The 15848-nt window shown below is 42.1% G+C and overlaps 1 protein-coding gene across 3 annotated transcripts in view; it reads right to left on the bottom strand.

Annotated features, from left to right (window-relative positions):
* Positions 1–15848, bottom strand: part of LOC126416219 (protein Spindly-like) — a 122482-nt gene that overhangs the window by 82470 nt on the left and 24164 nt on the right. For all 3 annotated transcript variants that reach the window (XM_050083816.1, XM_050083815.1, XM_050083817.1), the window contains exon 2: positions 7459–7632. In XM_050083816.1, coding sequence (XP_049939773.1) covers positions 7459–7632 — 174 coding nt within the window. The remainder of the gene's footprint in view (positions 1–7458; positions 7633–15848) is intronic.

The raw sequence follows: 15848 nt of genomic DNA, 5'->3' as shown, positions 1-15848 counted from the left end.
GTAATTATGCGAACGTATTTTAATTCATTTGATAGCTCCAGGCCACAAAAATCCGTTTTGTTATCATTTAACGTGACAGCAATAAACGAAGAGGAAACAACAAAAATCACTAAACGCAAACACAGGTCACGTGGAACCGACCCACATCTCCACCACAACTCAGACTGCTCTGTGCATCAGCCCCAGATTTACTAATTTCCGAATCGGGGCAATGTTAAGTAGTGGCGCCCAGCCACACTTCTGTAACCAGAAGCGGGAGAAGGTACTACTCATAAGCGACTCAACTGCGCATGCGCAAGAGCCTGCTCGAACGAATCTAAACAGTTGTGACGCCACGCTCATCAGAGGCAATTTCTTTGGTACAAAGCATTGCATAGTCTTCCTAAAGCCTTTGACACATTTTGCTGTCGGCAGACACTTGTATGAGCACTGTTTTGTTGTTGTATACTCTGCATTTCCTTTGCAACTTAAGCTTTATTTTCGTTTCTTTTCTCTCGTTCATGTTTTGTTGTTGCAGTATTATTCTGCAGTAGCGGGATACAGTAATATCCTTTGTTAGAGTATTCGTTCTTACCAGTCAAAATAAAAAAAAAATTAACAGAAAACTAAAACAATGAAAAATTCCCAGAATTCTAAACAATTCCCGGGTTTTTCCCAGTTTTCTCCCGGATGAAAAAATTCCCGGGTTTTTCCTGGATCTCCCGGGTCGTATACACTCTGTTTATGTGGTATGAATGAAGTCAGAAGCAAGTTCATTAAATGTTAATCGGTCAAAATGTTCGGCATCACTCTTGTCTGTGGGATTGTACTGCCAGAAGAGTCAAGAGAAATAGTTTGCGCAATGCATTCCAATACTATCAACAAATTATTCTTGATAATGCTCCCTAGCATTCTATGATTGTTGAGAGGACACCTACCATGGTAAATCAAAAGGAGGATGAAAAGTATCAAGGTGGAATGGTTCCACTTGTTATATTTCCACTCCTTAATCTCTTTTTTCCATTTCCAGTTGTATTTTCTATTCTACACATAATCCATATATCATGAATAGATGAAATTTCTAAATTGTTAGGAATGCTATATTTACCCAAACTTTGTCAGTGAACGCATGGTTTTCCAATCACTGATGGTAGAAGTAAACAACATCTGAGGATTAGACCTTAGGCCTGTTCCAACAGCCAACTGCTGCCTACAAAACAGTACGAGGAGTGATCCATTATCGTGGTACATGTGATCAGTATGTTGCCAATCCCTACAGCCATTATTGTCAGTAAATGAACCCTCTGCTTCTTTATTCAAGCTAATCATCATTTGGCTTAACAAGGGCTAAATGGATCCCTAACAGACCTATCTACCTCAGAAAAAACCTGTGGAAATACCATCAACCTGGGTCCTTCCGCATTGAAGGCAGCGACGCTAACCATTCAGCTATGGAGGCAGCGAGAAAATATTTTATTTAAAAAATTTATTTTAAGAAATATTGTAAATTTATGATTCACTAAAACTATGTGCTTTTAAAATTCAAACCCATTATATAGTTGTTTCAGGACTAATAAACATTACTTGAAAGCCTCATTCTCCACTTTCTAACGAGCATCTTAGTTTTAGAAAAAACTGTGTATTTTAACAGTTATACTTATTCCAATCTTAAAATGCAATCTTGACAAAATTCTGTTGTTATGATCTAATTTTTCTGATTACTGTCCAAGAATAATATGTTGGTTGGTGAACACTCCCACTGGAAATTAGTATTTCCCAAAAATTCTTTGCGGACTTTGGCTATCCCAGAGCATATTAAAACTTCCACAATATGCAACAGTAGATATTATCTGCCATTTGATATTGTTAGGCTTATTGCTAACCAAGATAATATCACTGCCTAATGCATTTTTATATTTTTACTTTTGCCGACTTATGTTAATACCGAAAAGATAAGAGATTTTGCAATTATGTAATTTCTGTACTATATGCATCTTTATACAGGCAGTGTACACAAATCCATGTAGTTGTCTGCAGAGAGTACTCAACAATTAAGGTTCCAGAGTCAGGCTGTGGCAAGTATTCAACCAGTGCAAATACCATGTTTAGTCAGTCTGCTCCCAGTAGTCAAGATCTATAGTTACTATGTCAGTCATTACATCTTTCAGTCAGTCAGTCAGTCAGTCATGATTATTCAATCAGCACACCCACTATGTAATTAGTCAGTCTGCACACCCTATAGTCAACATGTATATTTACCCTGTTATTCACTATTTCATTCAGTTAGGCTCGAGTGAGACTTCAGCTCCATCTTTAAAGTGTTGGCATTATGGTAAAATGAAACAGTCACACGAATAGAATTACCTTTATTGCCCGTGTTGGGATCACTTGAAAACACTGCCACCTCACACTTCTTTACAGATTAATGATGTCACTTGAATCTACCTCAGAACCATAAAAACTTCCAGTCACACAGTCATCTGGATCGTCATTATTATTAGGAACATCTGAATAATCATTGTCAAAAACCTATGAAAGCATTTCACATTCATTCATTTCCTATTGTTTTCTGAATCGGGCCATCTCTAAAAGCAGGAGGGACTTCAGTGTGAAAATAGTAAATATGTGAAATTTCAAAATACAACCATAATGCTAAATACACAAGAAGTACATGAAGGCAATCATGTTTGATGAATTCACTGCAGTGTAAACAACTAAATAGATGAAATAGTTCTAATACACCACAGTAGATGGCATCTACAGACAATGTGTAGAAAACACGAGTTATCTTGAGACCCTTCCATAACAGATGGTGAGCAAAACTTAAGTAAAATCTCAATCTGTCCTCAGAGTGTTAATTGTCTATGTTCCTACTTGTAAAATTTCGTTAGGCTACCCAGAGCCTATATGAGTTTCTGACCTGTGTTGTTACAGTCATCAAGGTTACAATTCACAGGATAATAGTGTTGTGTTTAAAGAAATAAATGTAGATGGGCTATAAAGAAAAAACATCAATGTTGTGGAAAATTGTTTTTAACCCTAAAGCATATAATAATAATAATAATAATAATAATAATAATAGTAATAAGAAGAAGAAGAAGAAGAAGAAGAGAATGTATGAAGACTGAAACCTACAAGATTTATGAGGCACAAAACAAGTTGGAAATTTTACAAGGAGATGATTGATTTCAGCATTGGAACATCGAAGTGATAAATTTAAAAAGATGGATCTTATTGACATGATATCTCTCCATCAGCCACACATCCTATAAATGAAGTCGTCAAATGATGAAAACAGATGTCCACCTTGTCACTGCCTTTATAACCAAATAGAACTGATATGGACGCCAAACTGAAGGTTATGTTGCCAACAAACATATAAAAATTAATACATGAAAAATTTTGAAAAAATGTTTGCAGTTTAGACAACCAGCAAAAAAGCCATTCGAAAAGCCACCTTTGAAGACTTTAAGAAAGCAGTCTCATGGAAAAAACATGGGAGAATGAAGCAATTAAAAATTGTTATACGAAATTACCAAATCTGTAAATAATAGCAGAGGCAGTGCAACACTTGAAGCATCTATGTTGGTGACGAGATTAATGTCAATGGATTTTTTTCCGCTGTCATCACAAAAAAATATGTATAGGGAAATTCAGCTGAATGATTAGTGAGTGTGGTTCAAGTATGGTGCCAGTATAGCAAAATTATATTTTCGTAAGTTTTGAATATTAATAAGAAGAGTGTTACCAGCAAATGAGTCCTCGTGCAGTTCAACTCAGTAATTTAGTCTTACTCACACAAAAGCACTCTCTCCCACTGATGCATTGTAATTCTCCACTGTTCCGAACAGATAAGTTTCCTCAATTTGACTGACAAGGTAACCTCCCCATCGCACCCCCCTCAGATTTAGTTATAAGCTGGCACAGTGGATATGCCTTGAAAAACTGAACACAGATCAATCGAGAAAACAGGAAGAAGTTGTGTGGAACTGTGAAAAAAATAAGCAAAATATACACACTGAGCAGTCCATGCGCAAGATAGGCAACATCAAGGACAGTATCAGCTCAGGAGCGCCGTGGTCCCGTGGGTAGCGTGAGTAACTGCAGAACGAGATGTTGTTTGTTCAAGGCTTCCCTCGAGTGAAAATTTTAATTTTTTATTTTCAGTTTATGTGACAAACTCCTATGATTTCATCACTTTTTGGGAATGATTATCACATCCACAAGAAAACCTAAATCGGGCAAGGTAGAAGAATCTTTTTACCCATTCGCCAAGTGTACAAGTTAGGTGGGTCAACAACATATTCCTGTCATGTGACGCATATGCCGTCACCAGTGTCTTATAGAATATATCAGACGTGTTTTCCTGTGGAGGAATCGGTTGACCTATGACCTTGCCATGAAATGTTTTCGGTTCCCATTGGAGAGGCACGTCCTTTCATCCACTAATCGCACGGTTTTGTGGTGCGGTCGCAAAACACAGACACGAAACTTATTACAGTGAGCAGAGACGTTAATGAACAAATGGACAGATCATAACTTTGCGAAAATAAAAAAGTAAACTTTTCACTCAAGGGAAGACTTGAACCCAGGACCTCTCGTTCCGCAACTGCTCATGCTAACCACGGGACCACGACGCTCCTCAGCTCAAATTATCCTTTATGTTGCCTATCTTGTGCATGGACTACTCAATTTGTATATTTTGCTTATTTTTTTCATAGTTCCACACAACTTCTTCCTGTTTTCTCGATTGATCTGTGTTTAGTTTTTCAAGGCCTATCCACTGTGCCAACTTATAACTAAATCTGGGGAGGGTGCAATGGGGAGTTTCCCTTGGGAGAGGCATAAGCTTTTTTATGTTACAAACAAGAAGAAAATTTTATAAGAAAATGAAAATATCAAGTCAATTACAAACCTGGGGGACATGAAAGGAGCCTCCTCGAAGAATGTGCTAATTACACATTTGGGCATCACCTGGACAACAGTACGGCTGGTTGATTCTTTCACTCCAGAAGCGTCAAAAGATATGTAACTTGGCGCCGCTTCTGACATGAATAAATAAACAGTTACAAACTTAGCACTCTGTTTCTCATAATGAAACCAAATGGGCGTCGCTAAGTTTTCGCTAGAGTATGCTGCATCAAGTACATTTAATGCAAATTACCTCACATTAGATACCTCCGACAGAGTTTCAGTTTGGTGCAACCAAAAATATGATGTATTCTTAAGATTACGTTTACATGATCCGTTTCCCTAACTTTACTAACAAAAACAATCCTCACTCTTCGAAAATTCTGAATTTTGTCAGTAAATGCAGTTTTTTGGCATTTTCTGCATATAGCCTTTAAAATTTTTCACTAAATAAAACTAAAATGAAAACATATGCATGTCTTCCAGAAGATACCAATTCCAGCTGCATTTACATATATCGAACAATTTGTGATTGCGCAAGCTTAATGAAACATAAGATTATGTGTATGTTCTATGTAGAATACAGCAACATTGCTCCGTCTCCACGTGCTCCTGCTGATGTGTAAATCCTGTGTGGTTTTGAATAGACAATAGGCGTGTCAACGCAAATCCTTGTTGCCAAGTCAGAGTTGTATTGCATACCAGCTGGCAGACTGAAAGAACCTGAACTCCATCCCTAGTAATCTGGGTCTCCTGCTCAGTATGGGTGCCAATATAAATGAATAAGTGCCCCTCAAGCGTAGAAAAGAGATAATGCGGGAGGTAACTGGTTGAGCTGTCAGGTAACATACATCATGGTATTCACTAGTATCCATGGTCTTTCACCCATGATGAAGTCACTGCGCAGAATGCACTGCGACTGCCTAAAAAGCTGCCTTAGGGGCTACTCAATCCCTCGTAAATGGTGACTGTCTCCTCTGGTAGCAAAATATGTGGTATATGTTCACTGGAGCATCCTTGCCAGTGATTCATCATACAAGGCAAGATGAATCTAGTTATGGCTGGTGGAAGGATGCACTCTGGACTTGCATGACAAGTGGTACCAGTATTTACTGGAACAATTGTTTGAGGTGTAGGGGCTATGCATCTTGTGTGGGACTTTGTAGTATGTGTGTGCTCCAAAGGGACAAAACAAAGTCTCCAGGGAGATTTCATGCTGCTTACCCAAAACATTGTCAGTAATGTTACCCTATCACAAACTGCCTCCTTCAGGCTAACAGTCATAACCAAAATAAGAAGTGTGGCAAAGTAGCACAGACATATCTTAATCAGTGACTCATCCTCCACACCATGAGGAATCTCACTGACATGGGTACCGAAGGCAGTCAATTCTTGCCTCAGGACCACGTACAGTATTACACTGGGACAGTCACTGAAGGTGCCAGGCCACAAGTAGGCCTCATTAGTACATGAACTCCCTGAGAGGCCATTTAGACCCTTTGCTGATGACACAATGATGACCCATAAATTTACCTGTGGACTGCTTATACCCTTGTACGCAAGGCCAACAACAATATAATGGAAACAAAGACATGTAGAGAAGAAACATGAAAGCATTCTCCACAGTGACAAATCACAGCAACAAAAACAGTGGCAAACTGACTTAAACAGTGGGCATGCCTGGCTCACTGTAAATTTGCAGCCAGATGGTGCTCAATGTATAGACAGTAAGGCCGGATGATGTAGTGTTATACAGCCAAGATTGCTTTAGTTCAGTTCCTGTTGGCACCAGTTGGCAGGCTAATGCAAAGAATGCCTGTCAACAAAGGGTAGTTTTTCCTTGGCCTCTTACCACTGGTAGTGGACAGGTGACCATTGGGGACCAGAATAAATAATAATGAGAAACCTCAAAACTACATGTATCACAACAGTATTATACAATATTTTACATACTTCTGAGCCCAACAAGCAAAATAAAAGTAATGCAACATATAATATCCAGTTATAAATATATGTCCCATACTTTCATCAAATATAATATTTAGTCCTAGTAGAGCGAGGAGGGGGTGCAGGGGGAGGGGGAGAAGGGTAGGGAGAGAGAGAGAGAGAGAGAGACACACACACACACACACACACACACACACACACACACACACACACACAGAGAGAGAGAGAGAGAGAGAGAGAGAGAGAGAGAGAGAGAGAGAGAGAGAGAGAGCCTCATAGCACAGAGCTACAGCAATATGCTAACCACACGTTCAGTAATAGCTGCACCACTAACTAGTCTTGATTTTTAAACGGCTGCTCTTCTTTTAATGAAGTATTGGTTGCAGATTCTCAAATGAAGAGTTTGATTTTTTTTTTTTTAATACAATGATGCATTGTCATAGGAAATGCACAAATCCACTGTACTCAAGTTCTGCCTTTCATCTGGCAATGTATCCATTGATAAAACATCAAATTAGGAATATTCAAATGAGGATGCAAAATACCAATTCATTTCTATACAGCTGTATTCCAATTAGGTCAAAGAAGGTAAAGTTCATTATAAGTACTGCATATAACTACCTTTCCAGTCAGTCGAGATAGCTCTAGTTCATGTTTCTTCTTAGTGATTGTTAACCGCTTATTCTTCTCCAATTTTTCCATCTCTAGATATTTAATGACATCCTGCATTTCTCGTTTCATACTTTCTGCAACTTCTATATCACGATGAAGCTTGTGAATTTCCTGCTGTCTTTCCTGTATGGATGACACAGAAAAGAAATTAACAAATATATAATGTAGTTCTTGAAAAGAATTTCATTTTTCTTCCTAAATTATTCTGGAAACTGTTAGCAAGTACAAGATATTTTTATGTTAAGTGTTTTACACATAATTTTCAAATCAGTGGATGTTAATAGCAGAAGAGAGCACTGAGAATAACATGGCTGGCAATGCGCCGTCAGCAGGGCACACATGGGGAGAGTGGTAGTGATGGCATTATACGCAGGGGCTGTAAGGCACGTACCATTCTAAGCTGAAGTCTATGCTCACATTTTTTGTAAATATTAAGTGGAGCCCCTCCTTGCCCACACTCACACGGTGACATTCACCTCTGCTTTGGTTAGTGTCTGAAAAGAATTCCACTGAAAATGCAACAAAAGCAGTGATTTATTTTCAACTGGCTAGTTAACCATTTACAAATTTCATAGAAGCGTCACGTGTTGCAAATTTTTAGTAAAACCTACATTTCTCTTGCTGCCATGTTAAAATTTGTTCCTTTGTCAAAATAAAGTTTACACATTGTCACCTCACTAACATGTTGTGCAATGCAATTGCAAGAGAATTCTGAAACTGTGGTTTATTAAGTGAAGAACAGAGGAAAAGTAAGGTCAACAGCTTATTAAAAAGCACCTTGTCAGTACAAAAATAAATATGTAATATCTTCACTTATACTGTTCGAAAACCCACAGCATTTCCAATGTCCTCAGTTATCAATGACCCTTTAAAATTATATTCTTCCATAGAAAAATGTCTATAGTTTGTGGAATAGCACAGAGATGCTGAAGTTCTGCACACTAACCATATGCCACAATATATACACTATCATTTGTCAAACCATCATTTTGATACCTCAAATCATTTATGAAATAAGAGAAATGTTGCGGATATTTATTACTGGTGCATGCACAATCACTGGTGTGTGCAATCACAGATGACTGTGCTACATCACATCAATTTTCTCGAGATTGGTGACAGATGGATATCCATCCAAGTCTTAAGAAAAATTCAATATGTTAACTAAATTTTATACACAGCAACATATTATGTAATATGCACCGTAAGCAAAATCATGTCAACCCCTATTTTTCATTGCAAAACTTTTTCAAATTTCCTACAGTGTCTTAGTAAAACGCATATCACAATAATTGTGACCAGTAACGAAATGACGAGCACATCATAATGAAGGCAACATATGTAGCTATAATGAACTCAAGAATGAAATTTTTTTACTGATTATTTTCTGTAAAATCCTTTGAGAAAAATTGCAGTTCGTGCACCTCACGTCAATTCTGTCACTGCAGTGCATCACATACTGGCTGCACACTGTCTGCCTTCCCTCCCAGCAAACAAATGAACTTGTCCAGTATTTCTGATGAAAAATGGTTACTGAGCATTGGCCACCATATTCTGCACGGTCTAGCGTGGCGGAGTACCACCCCACACCCCCATCCCCTGTTCACATGCAAATGGAATGGTAAATCGACAAACTAATAACACTGTGAATAATCCTCATACCTACACTGTTAACTAGTTTATATGAATTTTAATCTTGGTATAACAAGGTGCAAATTCTGGGACACAAATAAGAATGTGGGGTAAAAATTTATCTCCATTAAAATAAAGGTTCTGGAATAATATACAGTAACAAATAAGCTTAAGGCAACATTCATTACAAAGTATCGTTAATTTTCACAATATGACAAAGCCAATGATAATTTTATGGTCAATTCATTTCATTATATCATTGTTGTGATCTATCAAAATATGAGATCTTATTTTTCTTTTTTATTCAGTTAAAGTGTTTCTAATAACATTATGAACCACATATTAAAAATTAAGAAAATAAAAAGAAAGAAGTATTGTTTAGCACAGTGTAAGAAATGTGCGTATATTGATAAAAGATAAAGCTAGCAATTACAAATAAAAATAGTTCATGAACTAAAACAAAATGAAGATCTCATAAATTAATTTAAAATTTGATAAAATTCTGGATATTTAAATATTTTCAAACCTAACTGTTACGGCAACCTTGACGCATTTTTCCGATGCTGTTCACGCATTCGTTTCAAACAAACACAGTATTTGAAGGGACTTTTTCCTTTTTCTTTTTTAACTGCAAATAAGGCATCGTCCACTTTATTGAGATTGGTTCTGACTGCATTGCTGATCCTGGAATGTTGCACCCAAAACATGTCAAAATCTGTTCCACTGTTACACGAAGCTCTTTGGGTAAAATTGTTTTTAGGAGACTCATTTCTCCTACAACCAGCCCAACCACCAGTGACTTAAGAAAACTGCTTTTGCTGGCCATGTCGCCCTTCTCCTAATACAAGACATAGCTGTTGATCCATTTTGTTTTGTTTTAGGGTGCAAAAAACAACTGGGGTCATATGCGCCTAAGCCAAAACTATATAACACGAACAAAGAGAGGAGTTAAACGACTACACATCAGTCCCAATGGACAGAATAGGAGACACGTGGCACGTGGAAAGAGGGCTCAAAAAAGCACCACACAGAAATGGAGGTCCAAAACTAAAAATTAAAAAGGCCTTTGCCAGATAAAAAGTAAAACACAGTCAACAGACCGCGCATCATTCGCTAAAACGGCTGATAAATCAGACAGCAAACCCAGGATGGAACATGAATTGTTAAAAAATGGCATTCCAGCAGGAAGTGGCGGACAGTTAAAATTTCGGCACAATGCGTAAAAAGTGGTGGGGTACCGCCACTTAGCAAATGACGATGGCTAGAAAGCAGTGCCCAATATGCAGCAGAGCTAAAATGACCTCCTCCCAGCGGAAGGGCTGAGAGGAGGTCATCCAAGGTGCCGAGAGAGGCTTAATAAGCCAAAGCTTATTCCCGTGAATGGAGGACCAGTGGCGATGCCAAAGGAACACAAAATCACCCGAGACGGCAATGCTGAGATCATTGGAGGGAATATAGGTACTCGCAGGCTGAGGTATGAGGACTGCAGCCTTGGCAGCATCAGCGGCCTTGTTTCCTGGCAGACTGACATGACCAGGGACCCACAGAAACATGACATTGGCTCCACGAAGAGTGAGCAAGTGAAAGTTTTCCTGGGCACGCTGCAGTAAGGGATGAGCAGTGTACAGCGCACAGACTTTCGAGGAAACTGAGGGAGTCTGAGCAGAGGACACAATTGAAGAGGCTGTGTCACTAGATGTACTCCATGGCCTCATACAAGGCAAAAAGCTTGGCTGTAAATACAGAGGAGTGTGCCGGAAGCCAATATTGAAAGACATGGGTGCCAATGACGAAGGCACAGCTGACCCCATGGTCAGTCAGAGAGCCATCAGTGTATGCAAAGGCACTATCGTGAAAGTTCCATGCGAAGGTCGTGAAACTGGAAGCAACTGACGGAGGCTGGAGTAGTGTCCTTAGGAAGCGAATGAAGGCCAAGGTTAACATGGACCGCTTCACGAAGCCAAGGTGGTGAAGGGTTCACACCCACTGGGAAAGTTGCAGGTAGTGTGAAGTTAAGCCACCATAGCAAGTGGCAAAAGTGGACTCCACGAGGTAACAGAGAAGAGGGACGAGCCCCATACTGAAGATCAAACAAATCATCCAAGGAGGAGGCATAGGAGGGGTGGCCACGCATGGCAGACAAACGCCATGCATACCTGTTGAGGAGAAAGTCACGGTGGTAAGACAGTGGCAGTTCAGCAGCTTCAGCATACACACACTCAACCGGGCTGGTGTAAAAGGTGCCCGTGGCCAAACGGATGCCATGATGGTAGATAGTGTTGAGACGGCCTAAGAGGGATGGGCGTGCAGATGCATAAACAAAGCGCCCATAGTCAAGTTTCGAAGAGAGAAGGGACCGGTACAAGCGGAGGAGGGTGGTTGGATCGGCACCCCAGGGAGTACCATTGAGGGCACGTAGGAGACTAAGGGACCGCATACAGTGGGCTGCCAGGTGAGACATGGAGGGACCAAGAGATTTTCCTATCGAGCATGAGCAACAAAAATTTCGTAGTTTCAACAAATGGAAGGGCAACAGGCCTAAGATGTAGAGATGGTGGGAGAAACCATTTGGCCACCAGAAATTCATAGACTGTTTTGTCAGGAGTTTACTCCAGGAGTAAAGACGATCAAGACAGTGCTGAAGACGCCACTCAGTGAGACAGGTCTGTGGAGAACTGCAACAGATGGCAAAATCATCCACAAAAAGAGAGCCGGAGACAAGCCATTGTAGGGTTAATGGCGATAGCAAAGAGGACGACACTAAGGACAGAACCCTGAGGCACACCATATTCCTGGATAAAGGTGTCTGACAAGTGGAGCCCACACATGCCTTGAAAACTCAGTTTTGTAAAAATGCCTAAAGAAAATGGTGCAGGTGCCCACGGAAGCCTCAGGTGTAAAGAGTATGGAGGATACCAGTTCTCCAGCAGGTGTCCTAGAGCTTCTCCAATTCAAAAAACAAAGCCACCGTCTGGGATTTCCGCAGAAAACCATTCATGACATGGGTGGACAAAGTAACAAGATGGTCAACTGTAGAAAGCTGCGCTCCAAATCCACACTGTGCATTCAATAGTAAATGCCGAGAATCGAGCCAGCACACCAGCCGGGCACGAATTGTTCAACCATCTTGCAAACGCAGCTGGTATTAGAGATGGGGCAGTAGCTATAAGGAAGATTTTTGTCCTTACTGGGCTTAGGTATGGGTATAACGGTGGCTTCATGCTGGTGTCCAGGAAATGTGCCCTCTGCCCAGATGCGGTTGTACGTGTTAAGCAGAAAGTGCTTGCCAGCAAGAGAAAGGTGCTGGAACATCTGAATTTGGATAGCATCTGGCCCTGGGGCAGAGGATCGGGACGAACAGAGAGCATGATCGGGCTCCCTCACAGTAAAGACGGCACTGTAGCACTCACGTTTCAGAGAAGGGAAGGGTATCACCTGAGCCGCCCTGCTTGTTTCCAATAGAGGAAGGCTGGGTGATGGTGCGAAAAGCTTGAAACTTCTGCAAAATGGCAGCCCAAGCTGTTGGGGATAGCACTAGGGTCTACAATGACATTGTTAAAGACTGTCAGGCCGGAAACTGGGGAATGGATCTCTGTTCCAGAGAGCCGTCGGAGGTTGGCCCACGCAACAGAGAAAGGTGTGGAACTGTTAAAAGAACTAGTGAATGAAATCCAGCTAGCTTTTTTGCTATCCCGAAGAACGTGACAACACTTTGCACACATCTGTTTATAATGAATGCAGTTTGCCAGCATAGGGTGGTGGTTAAGAACGCGAAGAGCACATCTAAATGCGCAAATTGGGTCACGGCATGCCTCAGTCCACCAAGAGGCTGGGACACGACATGGTAGAGAGGAAGTGCAGGGGATGGAATGTTCTGCAGCAGTAAGGATAAAGTTTGCGAGATATTCGACCTGGTCATCTCAACTGGGAATCTTGTTCTTCGACGGTCATCAGGGAGGAGTAAAGCTGCCAGTCAGCCCTAAAAACCTGCCATTTAGGTGCGCATGCGAATGGGGGAGGGGTCAGCAAACGGACAGCACACAGGAAATGGTTGCTCGAGTAGGTATCAGAAAGAACGAACCACTCAACACGATGGGCAACCTGGGCAGTGCAGAAAGATAGTTCCAAATGGGAATATGTGTGCGAGGAGCCAGAACGGAAAACGGGTGCTTCAGTGTTAAAGCAGAAGAAGTCAAGTTGCAGAAGGAGGTCAGCCAACAGGGCACCTCTCTGACAGGCACTGGAAGAACCCCAAAGAGGGTGATGTGCATTAAAGTACCGAGTAGCAAAAATGGGGGAGGCAGCTGCCAAATAAGTTGAAGGAAGTCTGCCCTGGTACAGCCAATGATGGAGGGACATAAATAGTACAGAGAGAAAAAGTCTGGTGGGGAAGGAAAAGGCAAACTGCCATAGCTTGAAGTTTGGTAGTCAGCGAGATGAGCTGACTACAAATGTCATCCCGTATGAGCAGCATGATGCCCCCATGAGAGGGAATGCAGCCTCAGGGGGTAGGTCAAAACAAATCCGTAAGCGGTCATGAGGGCGCAATTTTATTTCCTGAAAGCAGAGTACATGGGGATGCCGTGACGCTAAAAGCAGCCGTGAACCCTCGTCGTGGGACCAAAGGCCACGAACTTTCTATCGGAGGAGAGTAATTATGAGGAAGAGACATAGGAGTGTCACCTTGGCGTCTGCTGAGTGACAGCTGGGGAAGAGGCACTACTACAGAGCACAGAAGCAGGAGGATCCTGCTCCATGGGGTACACAGAAGCATCAGCTTGCTTGTGTGATCTGTCTGTGGAGTCCAATGTTGAAAAGTGGTTGTTGGTGCGCACAGGCGACACAGAGGCTGACCGGGCTAAGGTATCACATGCCAACACCATCGAAGAGGATCTTCAAGGTGCCAAAGGAGAGGGCCATTTGCCTTTGGAGGACTTCTTCAAGCCTTTCCGGTTAGATGAAGACTTGGGTGTCGTTTGGCTGGAGAGACTGAGGAAGTCTTCACGGGAGTACTCCTTCTGCCCTTTCCGGCCTACCAGTTGCGTAGCTCGTGGTTTTGTCCTTTGGGCGGGGGTTTGATATCCTGTTGCACAACTGGACAGGGGGGATGGCGATGCTACCTTGACACTGGGTGACTTCACAACCTCAGAGCCGAATTGGAGGTCGCATGTCTGCGTGGTCTTGTCCTTCATGGAGCGAGGGGTGACTAGAACAGAACTATAGGTACCAAATGGGAGAATATATGGTTTGCAACTAGCCATGTAACTTGCGAGCAACTGGATAAGGCATCTTTTCCTTTACCCGGCTCTCTTGAACAACCCGCTCGTCTAGATACATGGGACAATCGCGAGATGAGGCGGCATGACCGCCATTGCAGTTGATACAGTGGGGAGAAGGTCGACAATCGCCCTGGTGCGCAACTCTACCACAGGTGACATGTGGCTGGGTGTCTACAAGACGTTCTAGTGTGGTTAAAACATTGGTAGCAGCACATCGGGTTCGGAATGTATGGCTGGACAGTGATAATTTCATAGCCTGCTTTGAGCTTAGATAGAAGCACCACTCTATTGAAGGTGAGGAAGAGGGGAGGAAACTACCTTTTTCATTACACAATGAACAGCAATGACACCTTGATCAGAGAGGTAAGACTGTATTTCAGCCTCAGTTAGACTGTCAAGCAGCCTGGTGTAAATTACACCATGGGAAGAATTCAAAGTTCTGTGGGACTCAACATGAACAGGATAACCGTGAAGAAGCAAGGCAGCAAGCAGCTGTGCTTGAGAATCAAGAGTGGTCTCCAAAAGCAAAGAGCCATTCTTTAAACTAGAGTAGGGTTTCACAGAGCCAGCAACTGCATCTACAACTTTCCGAATGATAAATGGATTAACCATGGCGAAGGACTGACCATCTCCAGTGCACGAGACCACGAGAAACCGTGGTGCAGCGGGAAGGGTTGTTGAATCATTAGCCTTGGTGCGTTTTTGTTTTGTAGAAGTGGAGTGGGAAGATGATAGACTCATTGTGGGGAAATCCCCCATGATTGCCAGCATCTCCGATGGCACGCTCCTTCCAACTGGGGGGCCCCTTCACAAGGGGGCGCACTGCGTTAGGTGATTGTTCACACCTCAGGTCACCCCTCCCAAACACCTGATGGAGGGATCAATCGGCAGTTTGAGAAGGTTACAGCTCAGCTCAGGCAATCACCCCTCCTTGGGCCTGGCCTGTACCAGGGGGTACATGCAAACCCTACCTGTCGATCCGGGGCTGGGAATTACACGTTACTCAGTCACTTGTGATGAGTCAGACACGTGGGCTGGCCTTCAGGAGCGCACAGGGAGCAAAAAAACACAGGATCCTCAAATGCCGAAGCGGAGGAACGAGAGGACAAGGGAAACAAAGAAATGAAAAGGGAGCAAAAAACAAGGGTGAGACCGTTCGCACCTCAGCGACAGAATGCAGAACATTCCCAAGAATACCCCAGAAGTGTTCCACAGGGGAGGAGAAAAAAGAATAGCAAGAGGATAGACATGCAGCGTGGAAGGGAAAAAATGCTACAAAGGCTGGAGCCCCGTGGTAACCAAGCAGGAACCACCAAAGAGTGGCAAGCCCCCTGGCGGTGCCGTTTATCCATGAAGCATCTAAATGCTCATACATATATCATATAGGCCAGCACCTGGTTTTTAGTACCATGGTGTTATTGTGGCATA

This window comes from Schistocerca serialis, chromosome 8 (assembly GCF_023864345.2).
Source record: "Schistocerca serialis cubense isolate TAMUIC-IGC-003099 chromosome 8, iqSchSeri2.2, whole genome shotgun sequence".
In the NCBI taxonomy this organism is placed as follows: domain Eukaryota; kingdom Metazoa; phylum Arthropoda; class Insecta; order Orthoptera; family Acrididae; genus Schistocerca; species Schistocerca serialis.
The sequence above is the reverse complement of the archived record's forward strand: the minus strand, read 5'-3'. Positions and strand labels throughout refer to the sequence as shown.